Here is a 26,153-nt window from a genome sequence, read left to right on the forward strand (position 1 = left end):
TCTGCTATTAACTGTGGACAAGGAATGAGATGAGAAAACAAGGAATTATCTGATCCAGTATAGCTATTATTATGTTTACAATACTTGGAAACAAAATGGAAAATAAAAATGCATATATTAGTAGCGACAAACTTTTAAAAGAACTGAAGTGATATATTGTCTGATTTTTTTATTTGTGAAGTCTAAAACAATTAGAAATTTGGCTGCAAACCAGATATGAAGCTGTTTCTTGAAAGCACGCAATAAATTGTATTAATTATTAAAATGTTGACGTATAATAGTAGAAGTGGTAAATGAGATAATTAGATTGTCTAGTTATCATTAATAACATTTGAGTATGAATATAATGAAAATAATTTTCAGCTTGCTTTAGCTAATGTCTTGAAACAGAATTGCTGTTAGGAATCAAATTCTTTCAAAGCAGGAATAAACTAGCTTTTTCCTCATTTATAGTCTCAGATATTTATTCCTAAGCAAAATTCAGATTTTTGAGGATTAACACTTTTTTTTACAAGTCAGTCTGAAATAACTTCCAAAACAGCAGAGGATTCTTACCAGTCTTTGTCAGACCTAATTTTTAATTTATGCCACAACCCTTCTAAATCTACAGAGCTGAAAAAAACCTGTTGGTTTTACTTTTTAGTTTTTTAAAGGCTTGTTTCATACTGTAGTAATTCCTCTTTTTTAAGTTGTGTGATGGAGCTATAAAAGGTTAAAGGTTTTACTTTTGTAAGCTTTTGTAGAAGCCAGGTAATTTTTCAGATGTCCAAACTGAAAATCAATTGAACTCAGAATCTCAAGAACACGTTGGCTCGAAGAATCTATTACAATTTTTTAAGTATTGGACACTGTGAATGTAAACGGTAAGAAGACTCATGAGTAAATGTAAGCATTGAATGGAGAATTCTGATTTCAGGACAAGATCAATCACTAAGTTGCTGGAGTAAAAAAATTTCTTCCCTTAGCAGATTATTAGGGGATAGGAGCCCTTACTGCCATTTGGATTCTTGATTTCTCAGTACCTAAAAATTTTCTCTCTTTCTTCTCTGGAAAATCATGGACAGTTTCACAAATCTGGGTACTAGTTTTCATCTAGAATCTGCTGGTCTACATCTTTATCTTTTCCTGTATCAAGTAGCCATTTACCTAGGTCAGACATTGACACAATAGTTTTGGATCATCAAGTCTGGCTGAGATTGTATCTTGCCTCAGATGCCTTTGAACAGCCTTGTCTGCCTGCCTTTATCTTTTAGCATAACCACAGGATGATGTCCAAAGAGATGTCTAGATCTGCTTTAATTCACTCTTATGAAAATTGCTGTTAAAATGAAAATCTGTTAAAATATTTTGAAGAGTTAATAATTTGATTATATAGGCCGATTATGTGAAGTGTGATGAAGTCTGTGTGCTAAACAGAACCATTTCTAGCTTTCTACAACTGTATTGCAATAATTTAAGATGAAAATTTACTGCAAACTGGTTAGCCTTAGCCAGTACAAATGCCACTGGATTTGTTGGAACACAGATGCTCTTTTATTGTTATGACACATTTCTGCATGAACAGAGAGTTTTTTGTTTTCAGGCATAATAAGAAATTGAAACAGTGGATGCAATAGTGAAATGTTCCAGCAGATACAAGATGTAAGAATCTGGTGACATGGATGTTGTGGTTCTGAATATAAAGTATGGGGTTTATATCAAAGTTTTGCTATTTAAGAAAGACTGTAAGAGATAAACGTAACAAGACTTCTAAAAGAATGATTAAAAATAAAAACTACATCTGTGATTCTGTAATATTCTTTGGGCATGTGGGCTGAAGTTTATGCCAGGCGGGAGTGAGCAGAAAACTCCCCAGCTGATGCTCCCAAACTTCTCAGCAATATTAGCTGTCAAAAGAACAGAGAAAAATTAAAATTAAAAAATCTTTTCTTTCTATCATAGAACATTTGCTTTCTTTGCTTATGGCTTAAATTTCTAATATAAATACTAATTTTAAAGCACATTGTAACATTTGTTTTTCCTTAAGCTTGGATGTCAGGAAGGGTAGTAATATTAATTCTTAGTTTCTATTTCTCTTTGTTTCAGAAGGAAACTTCATTGTCCTGACTGGAGGGGGCATTATGTTGATAAGCCTCTTAGGTACATACTAATGTAGAAAGATTCAACAGAAAAAAAAATAATCATAAGAAATTTATGCAACCTCAGCCCTTTCCTAGAAATAAAAAAAAATGCCAGAATAAGGAATGTTTGGTCAGGATAATCACAATTCACCTACTTGTGTAGACCCATTATTAATATGTCCTTTAGTTAAAATAAACACTAGATCTGCCTTATTTGTCTCACATAACAATGGCCCATGGATGAGGAAAGTTGTGTAGAGTCCTTTCTCCTTTCAACCTACTGCTGTTTTCCCTTGTTTCCTGCATTTTTCTTGCTCCTGGCAGTTCAGCCAGGCTTGTTACTTCTGCTGCTCTTTTTCCACTGTCTTATCTGGTTGCCAGCAGGAATAGTGAGAATGTAGGAGAAATGGCATGAGTGCTGTTACTGTCTTCTCTGGCTTCAGCGTGACCCCAGGATGTAATCACAGGGAAAGTTCCACTAAGCATCAGGCACCATGTCTGTACAGTTATTTATGATCCCAATGTCTGTACCGTTACTTCTGGTGAAAGCTTCATGGAAACAGCTGAAGAACTTCTCTAATAAAATGATAATGATTTTACTACTTGGGTAAAATAGAGTATTTTTTTCTGACTGGTTCTTGAAAAATCTTCCTAATATTAAACCTGTATAATATTCTGTTTCATGTAATTCTGATACCAAATGGTTCAGATTTTGCTAAGTAAGTGACTCTGGTACCTTGCATATCTCCTTCTTCCTTTCCTTGCCTTACATGGGAAAGGTCAGTAACATTCTGTTCTACACTGAACAGCAGTGATTTGTATTGTAATAGTGTCTGCATCAGTCCCTAGGTATGTTGATTCTGTTAGTAGGAGAACTGATGAAAGAAGTAATAGAACTGCATAGCCAGCAAGTCAAGGGAGCTTACCCCTGCTCTGCTCAACTCTGCTCTTTTGAGATGCCACTCGGAGCACTGTGTCCAGCTCTGGGGTCCCCAGTACAAGAATGGACCTGTTGGAGTGAGTCCAGAGGACTGTCACAAAAATGATCAGAGGCCTGAAATACCTCTCCTGTGAAGAAATGCTAAAAGAGTTGGGATTGTTCAGCAGAAGCAGAGTAGAGAAGGCTCTGGGGAGATCTTGTTGCGGCATTTCAATAATTAAACCAGGTTCTGTAAAAAAGATAGAGGCTTTTTTACCAAGGTCAGTTTTGGCAAAGCAAGAGGCATTGACTTTAAACAGAAGGAAGTAAATATGAATTGGACAGAAGGAAGAAATATTTTATGATGAGGGTGGTGAGGCATTCTCCAAAATTGTGGATGCCCCATGATTGAGCTCAGGTTGGACAGGACTTTGAGCAGCCTGGTCTACTGAAAGATGTCCCTGCCCAGGACAGAAGGGCTGGAGGATTTAATCTTTAAAGATTATTTCCAGTACAAATCCTTTTGTGATTCAAGCTCAGGTCATATTGGATTTCTTTAAAGTCTTTATTTTCTTTCTGTTTTCTTTGGCTTGATACTCATCTTGAAGCCAAAAATCGTTATACAACAAGGTTGTGTTTCATTGTAATTACACTGGTGTCAAGAATAATCTTCCTAAATACAGACTGTATATGACATACTATAATTAAATGTTGTTATCCATGGCCTTTATATAAATTGTTAAACTGTTTGTATGCAGTGGAAAAAACAGCCAAGTATTTCAGCAGAGGTGTTCTGGCAAAAGTTAAAAATACTTCTTCAAGTTATGTGTTTGTTTAAATTAATTTTAGATTAGATCCAGTATATCTTTCACTAGTCCCCTGCCAAAATCAGAATTTTGTCAGTGGGTATATTAAACATTTTATCAGAAGTTCAGCAGTTGCAATTCTCCTAATTTTCTAGTGTACATAAGATGCAAGTGGTGATCCTTGTCACTGCAGTTACCTGAATGGCTCATTCTTAGTTAGCAGTGATGACTCTTGAGATTGTGGGGAGTCAGCACCATGATAAACAGGGTGCCTGGACTAAAAAGAGTTAAATAGTTCCTGAAGTTGTCTCTCAGAAATGTTGTAAAATATTTCTTAAATACTGTGTAGAAAACATACTTTGTTACAGGAATCCATCTCATTTTAGACACACAATGATCTCCCAGATTCTGTGTTTAGACCTTAAATGAATGTGTTGCTTTGAAGGAGTGCTGACTAGTTAAATTACCTCTTTGTTAAAAGGAAATTGATTTGTTCATTCATCTGAAAAAAAAATCACGATCTCTTTGAAAGATCAACGGGGTCACATTGTCTTTTAGCTTTACATGGAACAAAACCAGCACGTAAGAATGCCTCCAGGAAACAATAAAAGTATGTGCGTGTTTCTTTCTGGTCCGGTGCGTTTGTGAACAATGCTCGTCAACTGTCTCAGACAGCTGAATGTGCTTTCTTCACCTCCCACTTGAAAACATGGAAACAGATAGTCCTTTCATGTAATCAGAGTATATTTTACAAAATTTCATCCATAGATATTTATGCTATTAATATACTGCACTAAATAGAGATTTAGTCTAGTCTTCAAAGTGTAGCTTGCTTAAGTGTAAGTAGGGAACTCTGACAAAATTGCATATTCCTTGAAATGGTGTGCAGTGTTCTTTTCAGTGCTTTAAGTTATTTGGGTGATAATAGAGAAAATACAGTAAGTATTGGTTACTTTATTCAGAACATGCAAACTGTGGAACTATCACCAGTCTACAGATAGAGTAGTGGTCCTCTCAGTAGTATTCTTATGAACCAAGAGTCAGTGGTAGTATACTGTGATTGTTGTTTTCCTCTGACATTCTCAAATACAGCATATTTTGTGAGATTGGACATTGAAAATGCTAGATTTATTTGTTTCTTCAACTTTTTATTTTATTTGAAATACATTGCTGATTATAAAACCAGCAGGTTTTATGTTGAAATGTATTAACTTTAGATATTCATTATTTCCAAATGAGACTGTATGCTTTTAGGAAGGAATGATGCTTGTTGTGTGCAGTCTTATTGCAGATGCCTAACCTTGTGTAGCTGTCCTTACATTTGAAGATTTACCATCTACGCCTCTTTCACATTTAGAAGATCCAGGAAGAGTATGACCCTACAAACTGATACTCTTGCCTATGAAAAAGCTTCCTCAAACTGAGAAATTTCTGCTTCAGGAAGATGTTAAGGTTTCTAAATGTATAAGGGATTTTCAGATTTTACTGTGGAGTGTCCTCGTGAGCATCCCTGTGTTGCCATCCTGTTTAGTTTCACTTTCTGTGGATGTGCCTTGGCAGACAGTAAGTTTTGTTTTCAATTCTGTCAGTTTAACACCACTGAAAATGAAGTTGGCATTAAAGCTTTTGGCTGGCCAGATTCTACCAGAGGTTCTCCAGAAGGCTGCTTTTGGGTCCTCATGCAATTTCAAACTTGTTCACTTGTGCAAAGGTGAGCAAATGTACTTGAAAAATACATCCTGGACCCAGTCAAGGCCAGGGTCCAGGCACATTGTACCCTACAGAGATTGGTCAGTCAAGCTCCCCATGAGGTTTTCTATAGTTCTTTATGTTGCCATCTTCATTCCTCCTTTCATGTTCTAGCAGTGCTCTGTACCAGTACTGGTTGTCTTTACTCTCACTTTGTCTAGGTGGATCAATCTGACAGAAATACACAAATTTCTTCAGACTTTCTGCCCCATACAGCATCAGTCTGTGAGTCCCATCTGTCCCTTGCTTTCTGAACTATTGCCTTGTGAATCATGATGGTGGTTTCTGTGTGTTTTTTTCAATATTGAATCTGATTTCAGAGAGAACACACATTTGTCTTAAGCAGCGACCCAGCTCAGTTTAGGTCATCTCACAGCTAAGCAAAGTGTGCTTGGATGTTTTTTGCAGAGAGGCTCCCATCCTCTGGGCAAGATATGTGTGTGAGGGTAGGGAGGAACCAGAGAGGCCACACAGTGACTGAAGTGTGTTCACATGCCAGTCTCTGGTTCATAAGCTTTAGTTTATCATTGATGCTCAGTGTCCAGCTGCTGCTGCTGCTGCTTTACACAGGTGCTGGGTGACACTTGTTCACTTCTTTGTGATGAAAAGGTGATGCTATCAGCATTGGCCTGTAACAGAAGTCACTTTTATAGATCCTTAATAAACTGACAATGTTTTATGCACTGTACCTAAAGTGTACTGTTACTTTAGTCAGTGTAAGAGTCTGTAGTGGGCTTTTTATACTAAAACAGTGTGCTTAGGATTAAAATGCCAGAACTATGTCTGTCTGTAGCTTGACTTAATCTAACAAAACATCAAACATATCTTTTTGTACTTCTTCCCCTTCTGGTCTAGATAGAGAATGTCTTATGGTGCTAGTGTTGGTAGACTAGGTACAGATCTTTTAGATTTTAGATTTGAGTAGTCTACATAACCTGAAGATTGAAGAGCTAGCCCTAAAAACATTCTGCTGTAATTTATGCCTGGAACCTAAAAATACCATTAAGAAGAAAATGTTCACCTGGAACACACTCCCCAGGGAAGTGATCATGGCACCAAGCCTGACAGAGTTTAAGAAACTTGTGAACAACACTCTCAGGTACATGGTGTGATTCCTGAGGTTGTCCTGTGCAGGGTTGGGAGGTGGACCCCCATGATCCTTGTGGGTCCCTTCCAACTCAAGATGTTCTATGATTCTCTGATTTCTCTTATATCACTGACTAAAGTACAACAAATTAAATTACTAAGATTATTAAGGCCTTGACAGACAGTTGCATTGGGAACAACTCCAAAGTCTTCTCTGAATTTCACAGAACTTTGAGGGTTTTGTTGTTATTAAAAAAAAAAAAAATTCTACAGACATGAGGCCCTGGAATGAATTTTGAAATGGATTCACAATTACAGGTGAGACCAATGGATGTTTCTGAGCATAACTATAGAATGATGATTCCTTTGTTCCATCCTACTGAATTGCTGTTCACTAAAGGGAAAAAAAAATATACGCCACAACAGATTGCTCCTTTTAACTTGTGCTGCTGGATTTTTTCCCCTGACTACCTGCAGGAATGCAGTCATTATCCAGCTGTACCAATGTACCTTTGATCTGGCTGCACAGTATCTTGTCTCTCCGGCCATGTGTGTATGTACCTACCCCACAGTGGATTTATCACATTTCATTAAAATGATGCATGCAAGTATTGTAGACAACACAAGTAAAATTAATGTAGCTATTACTTTAGCTACATCTAAGCAGAGTTTTTTCTTAAACTGCTTCTAGTCTATGCTGCAGCTGGCCCAGTTGCATCCCTTTAAATGCAACAGGGCAAAGAAAACCAAAGCCATTCTTAAAATCCTTTTTACTCCACAAACTACAGTTGTGAAAGAATCAGGTCTGAAAGAAAATACTCCACCTGGATGAAAGTTTTTATGGCTAAATCAGTAAGCCAAAGTCTCAAATTACTAAACTGAGCAATAACTGTAACCTTCAACTTGTGGGTACATATGCCAGCATAATGAGATTGTAACCTAAGTTGCTAGACTCTCTATCCCACAAGCATATAAATGAGGAAATAATTAATTCCCTCACTAGCCCACACTATGTTTTATTCAAGTCAACTCTCAACATTTTTGCCACTTTTCAACCTTGGTATTTAAAGCACAGAGAATGTTATATTGGTGATCATTGTATGAAGGGTGAGATGTTGGCATAGCAATTATTTTTTTTTTTGTTCTGCATTTTGATGTGTAAAATGTAACAAGAGTTTGATAATGTTAAGTCCTATTCACAGAGGTTTAAAGTGGCAGAGACGCTTTCATTATTTCCTGTTGATGACTTAGAACTTTTGGCACAAACCTTAGCATATTTCAGTGTGTAAAATACCCCCTAAACACCACCACTCTTTTCTATAACCAATTCTCAAGCTTTACAAGTGCATTTGTTACTTCAGACTTTGCAGAAAAGTTCCCCCAGATACAGGTATTCAGAGAGAACAATTTGTAATTAATTAAAATTTGACAAATCATAAATCTTGACTATAAACATGTAGAAATTAGATTTAGCCTAACTTTTTCTGCTGCATTTTAATTACAGGCATCTGTGCCATCCATATGTAAAACAGACATGCACATTTGAATGCTTCATTCTTAATTTTCTCTTCTTGGTAAAGTGAGATTTTTTTTTTTTTTTTTTTTTTTTTTTTTTTTTTTTTTTTTTTTTTTATTTTTTTACTTTGTGTTGAGGGAAGAGAATAAGAGAAGATGAAGAGAACTAACCAGGGCTTTTTCTGCTGTTTCTGGGAGACAGCCTGATATTCTGAGAGTTCTTGAACATAACTTTTGACTTGCTTTATTTGTGTTAGTTTGTCCCAGAAGTGAGGATTAAAATTACCAACATCATAATGTGGCACTCATCCTAAGCATGCAGGTCACAAGGCTTTTTCCTAAACCATGAAGTTGTTTGTGGTTCCCTTCTGCAAAAAAATATGATTTATAATATAGGACAGACTCTGCAGTAAACATTTTAGAAACTCAGTTTTTAAAAATGAGCTGTTTAACTGCAGTATCCAAGCAAATAAAACAGCTACCTTTTGAGCTAACTGTGCTTGAAACAGCAGATGCTTTTAGAATATAATTTCAAAGAATTTCATACTTTCATCAAAAGCCAGGTAAAAACAAGTATTTTTGATAACTTTTTATCCTTTTTGTATAACTAATTTGTTATCACTTGTCTTTTGAAGGGTTTAGAAACAGTATAATGTGCACTAATTTTATGTAATGTATTTTATTTTAATAATATTAAGATTTAAGTATGAGGAGCTATGTAGTCTTCTTTGACCTTGGCTCACTTAGCTTTTCCACAAGAATGTTCTTATAGTTTACATGACAACCTACTTAAGAAGTAGTTTTTAATGTTTTTAATCTGCAAATTGTACTTAAACTTCTTAAGGTTAAACTGTGTAATGATGAAGTGCTACATTGAAAAGAAAAAGTTGCACATGATTATTAGCTTCAATCCTGATCTTTGCTTATTATATAAACAGTAGGTTTTTTTGATGCAAGAAATATATAGCATTTTCTTCTCATTGTTAAACTTGAGTATTTTTTTACTGGTGTTGATAGATTTTCTAAGCAGTGTGATGCAGTACATTCTGTATTCCTTTTTGTTTTTCATTCCCCAAGGTTTAGAACAGCTGCTGTATCAACACATCCTAGTCCTACATTCAGTAAGAAATTCTGGTTTAGTATTAAAGCAATTAACATGTAAATTGAGAAAGATATGCCGTCTCATGGAAGACTTTTGTGTTCAATATGTGGTTCCTAAATGAGTGTTAGATGTATGATGTCTCCAAAATATTTACCTGATCCCCCTTGTACAATATTTTACTATTTTTTACAAATTTCTAGCAAGCACCTAGAAAGGAGGAACTCCTTGTAAAATCCTACATCATTGCCGTTCTTCTTCAGACTCACTTCTATGATGATGCCCACGATAAAATCAATAGTAATTGGGCAGCTGGTGCAACTGCTCTCAGAATCTCATTGCTTCCTTGCTCTACTCATGTCTTTCTTTATCCACACTTTTATCATCTTGTACTCAATTGTCAAGCTCCTGTGGGACTGGCTGTCTCTTTGTTAAATTTTTATAGAGCTGTGATACCAAAGTGTTGCTAATAAGCCATAGAAATTACTGTTTGTTGCTAAGGCAGAGAATTGTGATGGCCTTGATGGAGTTTAGAAGAATCTTTCCTTAAACTTCAGGGTGGTTTTTGGGTTTTGTAAGGCTGGCTCTTCTATTTGGCCAGTAATAAATATACTTTCAAAATTAGAACTAGATAGTTAATGTTTGGAATTCAGAAATAATATGGGATATATTTTGCAAACATTATATTTAGTTTTTCCAGAGTTCTTTGGTGTAAAATGATGATTGTGCTTATGATAAATGATATAAGGTTATGCTAAAGGCCATGATACAGTCTTTGTTAGCACAGAGCTTGACAATTCAGTGACTAGATCTCCCTACCAAAACAATAATCTTGTATTTGCCCTGTAAAATTCTATTAAAGTCTCATTTTATTTAGATAAAATACTAGAAAATTGTCATGTCTGTGTGGTATTTTTTTTCCATTGTGATGTGGACACTAAAAAATAGCCTAAGGATTTTAAATGCTGGGTTTATACAAAGAGGGAAGCAAGACCAGTGACACTGATACTGCACACTACTCATGTGAGCCCAGGAGCTGCTGAAACTGCAACACCTGAGTTCATCTCTCCAGGTCTCTGAGACTGACTGGCTGATAACCTTCCAGACCACTTCCCTGCCACCTGTGTCAGAGGAAATGTATGTATTATATGCCCTTCACCCCTAAAAACACAAAATGATAGGCTGAAGGAGTGAACTAGGTTTCCTTCCCGTGAATGTCTGGCTCCATCTTTGCTCGTTAACTTTCTGTTCTCTGAGAATGTAACAGGCTGGAAGCTCTTCATGAAAGATAACTACACTAAAAGGCATCAAACTGGGCCCCTTTCCTCCATTCTCAGGTCGGAATTTTGTTGCATCAGCTGACATTTTGTCCTTTTTCTCCTTCAGTTGAGGCAGAGGCTGCTTTGGTGGCAGATGCAGTGGGGCTGTTTGCTGAAAGATGAACTGATGACTGTAAATGGGCAGATCTTGAATATTTTAGAGAAGGGCACTAATCAACTACAGCAGCTTGAGAGGCAGCAGCTGTCACATCTTTCTTTCCTCTGGACTTCCAAACATGCTGGGAGCCAACTGTTACAGCCAGGGTACAGAGACAGCTTCTCCCTTGTCTTTCTGTGTTTCTGCTGACCTGTTTAATTGGAATTCAGAAAACAAAAAATACTACCGTGTGGCCCACCAAATTTCCAAAGCATAAAAGGCTAATGCCTGCTGTAGTGTTAAGAATGAAAAACTTTGTGGATACTGTATGAAGGTGACAGACATTAATATAGTTTATCATATCATGTGTTTTAAGTAGAGAATTGTTTTCTGGGTTAATTTTGACTCTGTCACTTCTCTCCTTCCATTATTCCAGAGATCAGTTTCTTGCTATCACATCAAATATAAGCTGTTTGCCATCACCTGAAGGGCCTTCATTGACTATCCCCATTCTATCATCTTTCATTTGTTTTGATAATGTGATGGCTATATTTACATTAGCCTTTGCTAAATTTTCAATACCTCTGCATTCATTCTTGGTTTTGTGTTAGAGTTCACTTGTGTCTTTTCAAAGCCATATCATAGCTCTGTCTCATAATCCTTTTTAAAATTCTCCCTTTGACTGAGATTCATTTCCTTTGGAGTCTGGTCCTTTTACACAAACAAGTTTTTTTACTCTATTTATTTCATTCACTTTTCGGTATCATGTCTGTGTCGTATTTAGCCCTTTATTGGACACATAGGCTATCAGCTTTTTTAAAGAAAGCAGATGTCACTGCTTTTTTCAGTGACTTACATGGTGCAATCTGCGTATTCCTAAAATTTCTGGATTATATGATAATGTACATAATAGTTCAAGCAATGTGCCTACATCTTTTATATTAATAGTCACTGATGACAGTACAACATTCTAGTATATCCATACTGCATCAAAAGTAAATAAAGTTTATTTGGTGTACAAAAGAATTAATGATTTTTGCCTTTTCTGCACAAAAATTACTTAAGCTTTTTAGCTCACCCCACAGAGACCCTCACTTCTCCCATGCATTTCCATACCCCTGCCTACATCCATTCAGATCTCATCTTCAACATCTCAACAGAACCACCCTGTCCCAGATTTCTCTCAGGTGCCTGGGGGCACCATCTTATCTCCTTCCACTCTCAGTGCTCTCATTCATCCCTACCCAGGTTTGTTTAATGTTCCAGTTTGGGCAAGAAGCAGCATGTTCTGCAGCTGATGCAAGTTATCTATGTGCTAATTTCCAGAAATAAATGCATGGAAATTGGTGCTGTTACATTCTAATTTCAAATGATTTGTGCTTTTCTTAGTGTTGTAGGCATTAGTGGGGTCTTCATTATTGATTTCCATGACAATTCTGATATCTTTTAGGCATTTGTTCTCATTAATTTAGTTTATAGTCTTGAGAGCTACTGGTGGTAGATAGGGATTGACAGATAATATAATACCACAAACTAATCTTGTTAAGTTTAAGTGAAAATTATTCTTTCACGCTATTTTTGAGATCCTGCCTGTTGAATGTAATATGAACTGCTGGCTGACTGAAAAAAGTGTAGAACTTTTCTTCATAGACTAAAGGGTTCATAGACTAAAGCCTGAAACTGCCCAGTATGTAGAGTAATGCAACTAGTTTTGCATCTGAAAACACATTAATTTATGGCACTGAGAGTTGTGACGTAGTAATGTGAACATGCAGTGATTTTCTTGAAGAATATAAGTATCTGCATAGTATCTGTATGTTTGTATTTTAAAATATATCAATGAGAGAAGGATACAAAATGCTACAGAATCTGTAGTGTGATTGAATAATCTAGGTTTTGTTTTGTGGATATACCTAGATACATGAAGGATGTCCATTTGTGTTTGGATGAGTGCCTACTTGGTTCTTCTTTAGGTAACTCTGGTCTCAGACAATGTGTTGAGTATGTGGAGGCAGCTGATACAGCAGTGTCATTGCTACCTCATAACTGCTCAAAATAAGGGTTTTACCACAATTTTGTAGGAAAAAGGATTAAAATGAAGGTCACCAAGACCACCTCTCTCCTTCTTGAACAGACCTGACCACACTGATGAGATTAGCTGATGTTGCAACTGGTGACAACATCTCTGGGGAAACAACGGTGTGTCACTTCAGCTGTTCACCAGGCTTCCTCAACTGCTTTTAGTGTGGATTTTATCTACATCCTGATTCCCTTGGATTCTCTGCAGCTCTAGACCCCTTGCATTCCTCTGTTTTGTCTGTCTACAAGGCTGGAGGGGCACCATTAACTGTGTTGGAAATCCAACATAGAAATGGTAGCTTTGAAAGAGTCCCAACAAGTTGAATACAAGGTACTGGGCAGCTCCTGCCCTGTCTAATTTTATGTGCACAACATAGTCTCAGTCCCCTAACCTGCTGTGCCTGGCATATTTGGATCCCTGTGTGTGATTTGTGGGGTGAAAGGTCTGGCATGGAGCAGTGTGGATGGGATGACTCATGCACAAAAGGGACCTCCTAGAAGGTTCACTGTGCTACCAGCCGCAGCCGGTGCTGACTGCCCTGTCTGTGCCCTGACATAAACCAACATGTGCTCTCTCCAGCTGCACATCCAGATAAGCTCCTGCTGCCCCGTGTCGTGAGCAGAGATGCTCTGTCTGCCCTGTCTTTTTGGAGCTTAATCTGCTGGGTGCCTCCATCAGGTAAAGGTGAGAGGCTGGGGAGCACAGCAGCTGGAAAGTACTTGGAAGTACTGTAGGTGCAGTTGGTTTGTGCCATTACAAATGCCAGATGTTGTAGATCTATGTGTAAGGGTCTAGGTGTTTAAAAGAGTCTGCTTAGCAGAGCTGTTAAGATGGGGCCATGGTAATTCCTGTGTTCATGGGCATTCATCTTACTGGCACAGAAGGGTGCTGTGTACACCCACCTATACAAGCTCCTGTGCTTCAAGCATATTTTAATATGATTTTCTTTCATGAAAAATTAAACTGATGTCTGCTTTATTACATATTTTTGAAGAATTTTTCTTCCTTGTGTAAGAATTTTGCTTTAGATCTATTCCGTTTTTGAAGTAACATCTAATTTTTAATTCATTTCTTGTTCATGGAAATTCAGTGTTCATGCCAGTCTTCTAATACAGGTCGACATTAGCCATTTTAAACCTTTTCCCTAGGTTTAAAGAGTGTAGGTAGTGAAGATATTTGCAGAGGGAGGGAGATCCACAATTTATCAGGGAAATTATCTGTGAAGAATTGGGAATTTGTGTGCATTTACCTAGAAAGATTTCAGCAATTCATGAAGAGAGTTTATACGCCCTATGTACTTCTTCTTCACCTGCCTATTTACATTGCTATAGCTCTGCATTTTTTCTTTTCATCTATAAAAAAGTATTTTACAGAATAACTGGAATGTTGTTTGTCTTTTTTAGGCTGTGAAGCATGTTACAGAACCGTACAACAAGTGGATGAAGGGGAAAGGAAGAAGTGCCATTGATAGCTAGGATAGCAACATGGGAAATACAACCACCAAATTCCGCAAAGCTCTTATAAATGGAGATGAAAACTTGGCCTGCCAAATCTATGAGAGCAACCCTCAACTAAAAGAAACTCTTGACCCAAATACTTCTTATGGAGAAACGTACCAGCACAATACTCCGCTGCATTATGCTGCTAGGCATGGAATGAATCGTATCCTGGGGTAAGCAGCATTTGAAATTTGGCTTGGGTGTGAAAAACTGACCTAGCAAATGCAAGAGTGGCAGCCAGCTTATAATCACCTGATGTGAGTGTGCATAGGTGTGCACATGTGTGTGTTGCACAGACAGAATTTGTAACAAGTTTGAGTAGTGGTAGAAAACATGCAAATCAGTCTATAATCCCTGGCTGATAAACAGTCTTTAATTTTATTTCAGTATCTGTTCCTTTCTTGTAACATTAATCTTGGGCAGTTTTAGCTTGCTTCCTGAAGACTCCTATACAATGGTTCTTTGGAAATAGTGACCGTTCCACCATTCTTGATGTGTTTTCCTGTCTTTAATAATCTGTTTGCAAAGCTTTGTGGATATTACACTGATTGTAACTACTTCTAGATGGAACAATATATATTTATTCTTGTGTTATTCAGGCAGCTTTTATTTTTTGAGTTGCATAGTAACAGTTAACATTAATATCTTGATAATAAGTACATTTATTGTTGCTGCAGTCAATATGGACAGCAATCCCTAATATTAGCTATTTCCCTTCTTTCGTATTTTTGTCAGTGCTCTAAGATCAATTAAAGATTAACATCTTACCCATGTCCAGACATTGCAAACACAAGCTGTTCTCATCTAGTATTTTGTGAAGGTAGTGCCAGGCAGACATTGCTAAACTCTTCTTCAGTAAGCACTATTAGAGAGGATTTCATAAATATCCTCTTCTTCATATTAGGAAACAGAACAGAAATAAATGCTAAACTGTGTTACTGATAATATTCTTTTCATTTTTGTGTTTATGTCTAAATGGGCCTGTAGTATTCATAAGGTTTGTTTTGTACCTCGTGTGCTGTAACTTTACTAGCTTTCTGGCCCTCACCATCAATTTTCCCTCAGTGTTTTAGATTCATCTAACCAGATTTTTATTATATAATTTCTCATTTACATCAATTTTGGTAAATATCTTTCTCTTCTTCCTTATGTATTCTGTATTTCTATTTTTAATCTGATGTTTTCATTTCATCACTGAAACTTTTCATTTATTTTTACCCCTATTCCTTATTCTTGACCTATTAAAAAGAGTTAACTGAAATAAATTTAAGATAATGTCCAGTTTTTACTCACACTTTCCATATTATTTTTTTCCTCTGAGATTTTCAGGCTATTTCTCTCAAGAAAATAGCTCTTAAGAAATTAGAGCCTTATTGAGACAACAAGGACGCATGAAATTGCACATATGAAAAGAAATAGTCATAATTACTGGCTTCTGAGCAGTGCATTAGTTAATTTATATTGCATCATTATGATGGAATCTCAAATAACTGCTTTGTATTTTTTTTTAAGTCATTTAGAAATGCTATTTTGCTACTAGCTACATAGGGCCTTCAACATCTAAGTCTTACAGGAGAACTTTTTTTTTCACATATGGCAAAGTAATGATCAAAAGAATCATTCTTTTGCCTTGTTTGAGTCAAGGGTTTGGAATACATTTTTTGTCCCTAAACATAGGGTAGGTGCCTTTATCTGCTGGAATCTGGTTCTGAAAACCCAGACTGTTAGAAGTGTAGCACTTGTGAGGTGTAATTTACTGAAGTTTTTTTGCTATTAACTTTTCTGATGTGTTTCTAAGGGCTTCTCTTTAAGATGTGCTGCACATAAATGTAGCTTTTTTATCTAAACAAAGTGTAGAATTGAATAAATATAAGCCTTACAGTGTGTCTATTTGCAATATTAGTAGCAGAAAGGGCACAAGTGCTTTGGAGTTAAGCTGCTTCTTTTCGATGCAGAAAGTCCTGGATATGGCAGGGGTTAAGTGAGCTGATTATTAAAAGGAACGATTTGATGTACTGATAAAGTTCAGTACCTAAAAATAAATTAATTTTAATCTCTTTGTATTTTGAGAGAAATTTACAATTATGAGGTGTCCATAGTAGTATAATATTTTATGTTTATCTCTTCATAAAACATTTTAAATATTGAGGAATCTCTAGCACCACTAACTACAAGCTCTAGCTTTTACTTGCATGCATACCATATAATTCAGTTTTTCATTATAGGCAATAGTATTATTGTAGGTGGATATGAACTGACGTGTTTACAGTTTACTGTGTGAGATTTTCTCAAAATAGAGTAGTGTGATGCAGTTGTTGGTACACCTTTTGCATTACAGAATGCATTGACAGAGATATTTTGGGATGTTTAGAAATATCCTATCTGGCAGTGCTGAGGGTGGTGTGACTGGCCAAAGGCACAGTGAAAAGGACTTGGGGACATCCTGCTGCAGTCATCTCAGAAGGAAAGAAACAAGAAACTGGAGAAGAGGTGAAAGGGTCAGAAAGCAAAACTGCCAACCTGCACAAACTTGATTTAATCCAGCATGAAGTCTACTGGCAGAAACTTAAGCCAACAAAAATTTCTCAATGATTTTGAGCTTCACAGTTATTATGCAGCAAGTATCTGAGTCATCTGGCTGCTGCACTTTTCATCCAACATTTACAGCCCAGAAACAGGATCAAGATGTAAAAATGTGAAAATTTGCTGTTAATTTCTTTTCACAAGATTCAGCAAGATTTTGTTAAAATACTAGGATTGTTTCTTGATCATTTTAATGAGTATCATAGGAAACTTTAGTATACTAGGAATGTTGAAATAAAAACTAAAACATAGTCAACATTCCATTAATATATAACTTGGTCTGAAGCCCTGAATAATGTTTACCTGACATACCAGTTTGTTTTAACATAGCATTTAATGTTTAAAAACCAAAAATTGTTGACCACATCTAATTAGCTCAAACAAGAATTTTCAAAGACTTGATCTCAGGCCAGTAAGCTCATCAGCAGAGAGGAGCCACTGCTCCAAGGCTAGCACAGGATAACCCTCAGCCCTCAGCTGTGGCACCTGTCAGGAGGAGTTGACAGAATGGCATCGTACTGGGTTCTTGAGGCAAGATTTTGGTAGCAGGGGGCTGCGGGGATGGCATCTGTGAGAAGAGATCAGTGTGCCCCACACCAGGCACAACTGGTGTCTGCCAGCTCCCAGCCAGCCCCACCACTGGCCAAAGCTGAGATTGTGGTGATGCTGGTGGTACCTCTGTGATTGCATACTTAGGAAAGGATGAAAAATGCTGCACAGTGTCTGTGAGAGAGGAGTGAAAAAAATATGAGGGAGACAGCCCTGCAGAGACACCAGGCCAGAGAAGGAGGGGCAGGAGGTGCTCCAGGCACTGGAGCAGAGATTCCCCTGCAGCCCGTGGTGCAGGCTGTGGTGAGGGAGGATGTCCTCCACAGCCCCTGGACACCCACAGAGAGCAGAGATGCACCCAGAGCCCCTGGAGGACCCCACAGCAGAACAGGTGGATGTGCCCTGAAGGAGCCTGCAGCCCATGGAGAGCCCATGGAGGATCAGGCTCCTGGCAGGAGCTGCACAGCCTGTGGAGAGCAGCCCACTTAGAAGGAGGATTTCTGGCAGGACCTGTGACCCTGTGGAGGACCCACACTGCAGCTGTGTGTTTCTGAAGGACTGTACCCTGTGGAAGAACCCACATATGAATTTTGATCCACACTGGTCTCATCCCACTACAAACATTTATCATATTTCCCTATGAATTAAGGTCTTGACAGAAGATTCATATTTAAGAAGATAGTTTAAATTTCACTCCCTGAATGTGTATAAAAATACTGCAGACAAAGCACACTGGAAACATGTTTTCTTTAGAAAAGGCAGTCTTCAGATGATCAAGCCAGCAAATCCAATGCCCTCAGGCTTTTTTTTTTTTTTTTTTTTTTTTGCCTAAGGTATGTTTTAGACCATCTGACTGCTTAGTTTGAAAGAGTTGCTATCAATTTGGAAAGTTACTCAATAGAGTCTGGCTGTTGGTGAAGCACTCCTGAGCTATGACAAGAGAACAGACTTTCCAGAGGCTGGTTGAGATGGAGTGACTGGAAATCACGAGGACTTGCTTGACGTTGAAAGGAAAAAAAAAACCCTTAGATAAACTGTCATTTTGCAATATATGTGGTGTGACTTTCAGTTTTGCAGCTTTGCTGGGAAGCTTTTTGGATCAGTGACAGATTTTCCTCATTGTGTGTTTCATACTGCTATATCTGAGCACTTTGTGAGTATCAAGCCAAAAGTGGATTGTTGTAGCAGTTGCTGCTGGTCGTGGCCTGAAGAGGGGGGAGGAGGAGATGACAGAAACATGGAGCTCTGGGGAGACAGGACAGGTATATGAAGATTTTTTTCCTAGAACAAGAAAAACAAGACTTTCTTGTTACAGAGATTCTGGAAATTGAGGTGATTGCTGAAACTAAAGATAAAAAAATCAAACCCAGACCCACTTCTTTTAACATTCTTGATGTCTGCCATTCAGTAATAGTGGTCAGGCAACTCTGGCAATGAAGGCATAGCTAAGCCAGTCAGAGAGAAAGGTTGGTAAATGTGCCTGGGATTTGTTCATAGGCAGCATCTCTTGTTTCATTGCTATAATTTGGGAAGTATATTTCACTTCAGAAGAATGACAGAACATCAAAATAGTGGTGGTTTCCTCTAGGCTATGCATCTCTTGGAATTTCAGCTACAGTCCCCTTCTGTTCTGCCTGTTGAAGATGTTTCAATAAGGACTGGTCCAAGCAATTGTAATGCAATCAAAAAAAGTATGTTGATATTTCCAGTATGTTATGGAGGGTGAATTTGCCAGAAAAACTTGTTGACCCCAGAGGGAATGTTGCATTCGTCACAGCACATTCAGGAATGTCTCTTCCCATGCCAGGTTTTGTTGGCTTTTCATCCATTTGCAGTCATGCTGAAAATTAGTTTTGGAGGATTTTGAGAGATGTGTTTTTCAGAACAAGATTTCTCTGAAGTTTAGAGGGTATTAGAGGATTTTTATGCTGCAAAAATAGATGTTAAAGAAAAGTATTGATGAAAACCCTGTTCTTTGCAGGTCATCTGGCTTTAGAGAAGTGCTGTAGTTGCTTGTTTTCTGCTAAGGTTGAAGCTGCTCTGAATTTTTGATAGTGTTTTTCTGGAGATGGAAATCAAAGAGGCTACTTCACTGTTTTGACAGACAGAAGTTCTGTAAATATTTAAACTTTGAGCTGCAAATAGACCTAAATGATTCATGCTGAAATCTTCAGAAAGGTGCTAAAATTCATTTATTTTCTTTATTAAATTTTTTAATATCTATTAAATGCTTTGACAGTAAGTCTACTCTTCCTTTTTAAATTGCTTTCCTCACAGTATTCTGATATAAATGTGAGCAAAAGAAAAATAATAAGGTACATAGCAGATCTTTTTCTAATAAGGGCAAATGCGAAAAATGTGGGGTTATTAACCAAAACTACAGGATCCCAGTGTAAGGAAATTTGTATTGAATGTATGGATGTGTTCAAGTAGGTGCTTCAGAAAACAACTGGAGGAGTCTTTTTTTCCCGTCCTTTTTTTTTTTTTTTTTGTTTGTCATGGTAATTCTTTTAATTATTACATTTGCTTGGTGCTTTCCAATTTTAAAGCTTATTTGGAACAAAAATCGTGAAGGCATAAAAGTTGCCTAAGCTACTGTCCTAAAAGTAGTTTTTTAAAGTTTTGGCTTCTGATTTTAATACAAAAGAAAACCACCCAACTATATTCCCTTTATTCCACATAACAAAATAATTCCATTCTGGTTTAATAACTTAAAGTATATAATACACTACTTCATCTGAATAATTTATTAGAATGTCATTGTCTAGATCATTCACTTTGAACAACATAAAGCAAGTTTGTTTTTAATTATCAACAATTATACACATAACTATTTCAAATATACTTCTATTTAAATTCATTTAATTCAGAAAAGTAAGTTTGTCTCCACTGGAATTATTCATACTAGGTCTCCTTTATAGTCAATATAGACATAGATAATAAATCTACTCAGAATAATTACTGAAGGCAACAGTATTGTGAAGGTGACCATAAAGTGTTTTAAATTAAGGATATGCCAGCAGTGCCTGTTTCTTCCCATTGATTCAAAGGGAACTTAAGAGGATTGGATCAGCTGTAGTTGTCTGCACTGTAGGTCACCAGAGCTGAGAAGATTAATCTCATCCTACATTATACTAAATATGTAAAATTGAATAGTAAGCACCTGCAAAGTTGTAAATTGAACACTCTGACGATTTTACAATATGAGACATGAATGCTACTTGTGGGAGATACTGCTTGTGGTATAGTGTTAAATGTTTTCCTTTGGTGGTGTGTGGTGAATGATCTGTGCAGTGTTTGGATCTGTCCAAGTGGGAGCATTGGTGCTCCAATTGCTTTGTTGTCATTGCACTCAGCTGCTGAATTGGTTCTGTAATGTCCTTTTTAAATTAGTTCTTTTGTGTGGTTGTAAGTCTTGGTCACCTTTCAAATTCATTGGAATATGAAATACTGAAGGGAGCTCTTGATTAGATGAAGAAGAATAATAAATGAAGAACATGATCTCACAGGGCTTTGTGGGCATGCTTATAAAGAAGCAGGAGGACCAAGTGAATTGAAGTAGCAGAACATCCGACTGGGCAGTAGAAAATATGGGTAATTTTCATCATAGTCAGTTTAAAAAGAAGTCAAGATGATGGACAATGTATAAATAGCCTTTAAAAGTGATCAAGTTTTTACTGTGACTAAATCTTGGAGAAAACTGCCAAAGACAGAAAAAAACAGGAGACGCTTAGGAGCAGCCGCAGATGTCAAGTAGCAGCAGTAGCATTTGCTTTGTTCCTCAAAGGCTGCCACCCAGTTGGACTCAGTCTTCTAAAGTACAGTAAGGCAGGCTTAAAAACTCAGACCTTTATCTGGCTGACTTAGTTGTTTTCCTTTCCCTAAAGCTCAAAATCTCAGTTAAAAGCAGTTCTCACTGAGCAGATGTGTGTGGCCTCCCAAGGTATCTTCCCTGGTGTTCCTCATGACTTCCTCACAAAATTCAAAACAGAAGGTAGACTTTATCCTAATCACAGACTGACCTACAAGCAAAGATCAAAAGCAAGTCAGCTGCTGTGTTTTTAGGTCTTAAAGCTGACTTTTTTTTGTCTGACTTCAATTATTTTAACCTTAGTAGTTTAAAGATACATGGTGCTTATGAGTTTGTTGCTCACAGTACAGCCTTTGCTCTGCAGTTACAGCTGCCACTCTTGACTGTGTTATTGCTTCTTCTTGCTGCTAGCTTTTTTTCCACCCAGAGGAAACTGTTCTAATTTTACTTTCCTTGGTAGAAATCACACATTGCAGAGTAAGACTGCTTTGTTAGTGATTGGTGAAATGAGATCTATTGATGCAGTACATTCTTAAAGGTTTCTTATTCTGTGTTGTCTGTTCTCCTTAGTAGAGTCGTCATGAGCACTTTACCACAGGCAAAGTAAAATTTTCTTTGGTTTATAGAGGAGTACAGCTTTGGTCCTTGCCAACCAGAATGACCACATCTTTATTTCAACTAATTTTGTTGCCAGGTAGAGTTTGTGACTCTGACGAGTTGATTGGTAAATACTGAATCATTGTGTCAAATGGCTTCACTTCACCCTGGGGTTAGAGGCGCATGTGCCTTCCTTACCAGAGAGATCTGCTGGCTCAAATTTTTCAGAAATAACTCATTAATGTTTATATCTAATTGCAAAGTCCAAGCAAAATATTCAGTGACATTGTATATTGACCCAGTTTTCCTTTGGCCAAGGTACAGATCATGGATGATTTGATTTTTTTTAATTCACTTTTTTTTTCTATTGAATGTAATAAAGTTACATCATTGAGACATGTAAGGAAAATAATTAGTGTCACTAAAGTGACATACAGATTGAAAAAAAAAATTATGGTGGGAGAGATAAAGATGAGACAATTTCTGTAATACATTTATGATTTTTAAGAAATAGAAATGATGCAAAGCTTGATAGTATTCACTGTGGAATTTCTTCATTATTCCTATGTAAGTAATATCAACACTAGATAGCATACAGTGCCAGGTCATTTACAAACTGATACTAAGATAGTTGTCCTTTGCAGAAATAAAAATCTGTGTGTTTAAAAGGTGACAGTGACACTGAACACACTTGTTGATAGTTTTATGTTTATTATTTCATCTCATATTTGTTTGAGACCAGTCTAAAACTAATAGTCAACACTTATGTGGGAAGAGAATTCAGCATGGATGGTCTCAGAAAAAATCTGTGTTCGAAGGAAGGATTTGGAGACAAGGCTGGAAGGATGGCACTTAGAATAAGAAAGGGCCAGAGACAGAGATGCAAATCACACAGATTTTGCTTTACAGAGAACTGCACAAAAGCTGCTGGTAAGCAGCCAGCTTCAGTGGAAGCCACTTCTGATTTGGCATTCAGCTCTATTTCTTTTGAAATCCCACTCAGAATATTGAAATAAAAGCCAGAAGAGGCATGGGATCTTGGAAACAGTATTCCTGACTGTCCAAGGGAATGCTAAACTTAAGTAACTTAGAAATAAAAACAATAGTATTCTGGTTACAAAAAACTTACAGATGTAACTGATATATTTTTGCATTAGGAATTGTTTAATGTCTGTTTTGGTGCTGCTGTTCCTCCTAACAGTCATAGGAACCATAAATAAAGCATATTTTTTCTTTGGCCTGCAGTATAACAAATGTAAAGATTAATGTAAGAAATGCTTAAGACTCTTAGAGAAGAAACTCTGAAGTACTAATAAATAACTTTCTAGCGTTGTATAATGAATAACAATACTAATAATTATATTTACTGCATGTGACTTTCAACATCAGGTAAAAAACAGTATTCTTCCCAGAATTATTTAAAACAGTAATGACTAAAACGATTTCTTCAAGTGGTTACTAGTACACTGTGGTTTTTTTCTTATAGTATATTTGGGAGAAAAGCACTTTCAGTGAAATAATCATAGTTATTCAAGGTTGACTGCATCAATATTGGCGTACTGTGTTGAAAGCTGAATGATTCAATAATAGTACGAATTAAGTCATTGCAAATGAGTTTTAAATTACTGGGTAACATGACTTGGCTCTTCTATATATTTTTTTAACTCATGGCTTACCCATACTTCTCTTAATGCTCTTAAAATTCTTCTTTAATACTCATACTTCTCTTAAAGCTGTGACCTTTAGGTTCATGCCTGCACTGGAGTTTGCAGTGTAACTTTCTTTAGCAAGCTGTACTTACAAGGGCTGTCTACTTTCTATATAGTATATGTCAGTGTTTTGCTTTCAAAAATTGTTACTTTCACTGTCTTTGAGCATATTCAGAAATGCTTTAGCCTCCAGCTGTCAGAACTAGTTTTATCATTTCATTTTACACCAGTTTTTAATTTTTATTTTTCCACATATGGGTACATTTTTGTATATTTTTTGATGCATACAAATAGAGCACAGAATCACAGAATGGTCTGGATTGGAAGTGACCTTAAAGATCATCTAGTTCCAGCAATGTGTATCTATATAGAGCTAAAATATATATAGCATTTATTTAGAGAGAGAAAGAAACTGTAAATATGGTGGTTTTCATGCCCTAAACGTCAAAGATTTTATCCAAACCGGAAGAAATAGTTGTGTTGTTAGTTTCCCAAAGTGAGGACATGTCCCATTTGTTTATTATTCAAGTTCCCAGCCTTGTGATCTTGAGTTTCTTGCTGCTTTTTTGCAAATACAGATAGTAGTAGGTGTGAATGTTACAGCCCTTTCCTTTTTGTCACTTTTTCAACACTTTTATGATACTTTTGTCACCTCAAGTTTGGATTCTGCAAAGTGCTACAGATTGAAGCAAATCTGGAAACTGCAACTAGAGTAAAGTCTGTCTGCCTTGTGGTTAAGTGATATTTCCCATAGGCGATGCATATTTTCACTCTATCAGTACATTTCCAGGCAAAATTTAGCTTCTTATACCTCTGAAGTTGTGAGCCAAATTGCAGGGATCTACAGCACTGCTCTGTGAAAGTCTTATGCACCAAATACCACTGTTAAAAATGGAGCCTTGTTGAGTAATGAATCTGTGGATGTAAAATGCATTATTTGCCCATTTTTGGATGCTAGTCATTTCTGAACTTTAAGTCATGGGTTTGGCTGGGCTTTTCAGGATTGGCTTGCTTCCCCTTCTGCTGAAGAGCTGATCATATCCAAGTGCCTCTATAGGATCTATCTTCTTGTCCCCATCTTCTTCTCTCTCTCCTTCCCATTTCTCTCTTTTTGTCTTTGACTTTCCCACCTTCCTTCCCCTCCTTTCTTTCTGTCTCTAGTTTAATACACTCTAAAGCTAATTCAAACAAACAAATGCACTTTGGATAGTGTTTGATACTGGTTAGTCTTACCATTTCATGTAACTGGCTCTGAAGAATTTTGCATGTGTAGCTAAATCTCTTCCCTCTGAAAACAAACAAAAAGCCTCAAGGAAACAAAATATGCTGTTACTTTTTTTGACAAGATCTTTAATCTCAAGTTTGGCATATTCATATTCCTAACAAATGCATCTATCATGTCAGCTATCATGGAATGAAAGAGAGATTTCTCTAAGGAACATTTTTGCTGTCAAAATAGGGCAACATAGAGGAGACTGTTTTGTGTTTTCCTCTGAATACTTTGTTGCCATACATTTAAAAGAATGGTGTTTTAATAATAAGCTTTATTTTAAATTCAAACCACTCAGAGATTTTCAGGAGGAAGAAAGGACAGAAATACAACTAAACAAACAACTATCAAGACATTCTTCCATTGCAGGACCAGATCATCTCTGCCTATTTTTTCTACTGAAATACTTGTCCAGACTGTTTTCAATAATATCTGAAATGGAAATTCTTGTCTACCCTGTATAGCCTCTTCCTTTATTAATAAAATAGTTTCAGGTTATTCTTTGTCCTGAACAAAGCACGAGTAAACCCTGAGAGAGAGAGAAAGGTGGTATGTATTCAGGGACAACAGAAAGAGGAGATGGCATTTAGATTTGTAGCTATAGCATAAGGCAATAACAGAGGTAATTTTTTTTTTTTTTTTTCACCAGGAGCAATATTGTCTGATTTTGTATGTAGGCAGCACCTGCTTTCAGGTGACTGAGCTGCCTGAAAGTGGTTGAAACTGGTTTTCATTAGTCTTAGGGGTGTGGTCAGGGAGGGTGGAACCAGGTCCCCTGCACTAACTTAATGGGGTACCAGAATAACTGGTTTTTTTTATATTTCCAAAGTGGAGTCAGGGAACAGCCTGGGGAGGAGACATACAGTGACTTACTTGTGCAGGCTTTATGTGTGAGGAGCTTTATGGGAACAGTGCAGGCATTTTTGCAGTGACTTCTTGAATGCATGTGCCATGCTTCAGATTTAGCTTGGTATTGCCTTTCTGGGAACAATACCTGTTATTCCTCCCTTCACACAGAGTTCTTTTACCATTGCTGTCTCTCTGATCCCAGTCCTTCAAAGAGGTGATCTTTCCTCTCTGTCATTTCCTACCATTTACTCTCCCTTAAGAAAAAAAAAAAAATTAGTATACCTCAAAAAGCTAAAGCACATTCAGATGCATGGGGCTTGTATGATTTGTCTTGGTTTTTCCATTTCGGATCTGGATTGTAACTTCTGTAATCCTTGCTGGCAAGAAGCAGCAAGGGAGCTGCATTGTCTCAGATGTTGTTAGGATTCAGAGATTGTTGTGATTCCCAGAATCAGCCTGTTGTTCCCCTTTCATTCCTAAGGTGATTCTTTTTGCT

The 26,153-nt window shown here is 37.0% G+C and overlaps 1 protein-coding gene across 4 annotated transcripts in view; it reads left to right on the forward strand.

Moving 5' to 3' along the window:
* The window catches only part of ANKIB1 (ankyrin repeat and IBR domain containing 1), an 88,596-nt gene that overhangs the window by 18,892 nt on the left and 43,551 nt on the right, over positions 1 to 26,153 (forward strand). For all 4 annotated transcript variants that reach the window (XM_053971382.1, XM_053971540.1, XM_053971460.1 and 1 more), the window contains exon 2: positions 14,194 to 14,462. In XM_053971382.1, the coding sequence (XP_053827357.1) occupies positions 14,275 to 14,462 (188 nt within the window). In that variant the 5' untranslated portion in view covers positions 14,194 to 14,274. The remainder of the gene's footprint in view (positions 1 to 14,193; positions 14,463 to 26,153) is intronic.

Source organism: Vidua macroura, chromosome 1 (genome assembly GCF_024509145.1).
Source record: "Vidua macroura isolate BioBank_ID:100142 chromosome 1, ASM2450914v1, whole genome shotgun sequence".
In the NCBI taxonomy this organism is placed as follows: domain Eukaryota; kingdom Metazoa; phylum Chordata; class Aves; order Passeriformes; family Viduidae; genus Vidua; species Vidua macroura.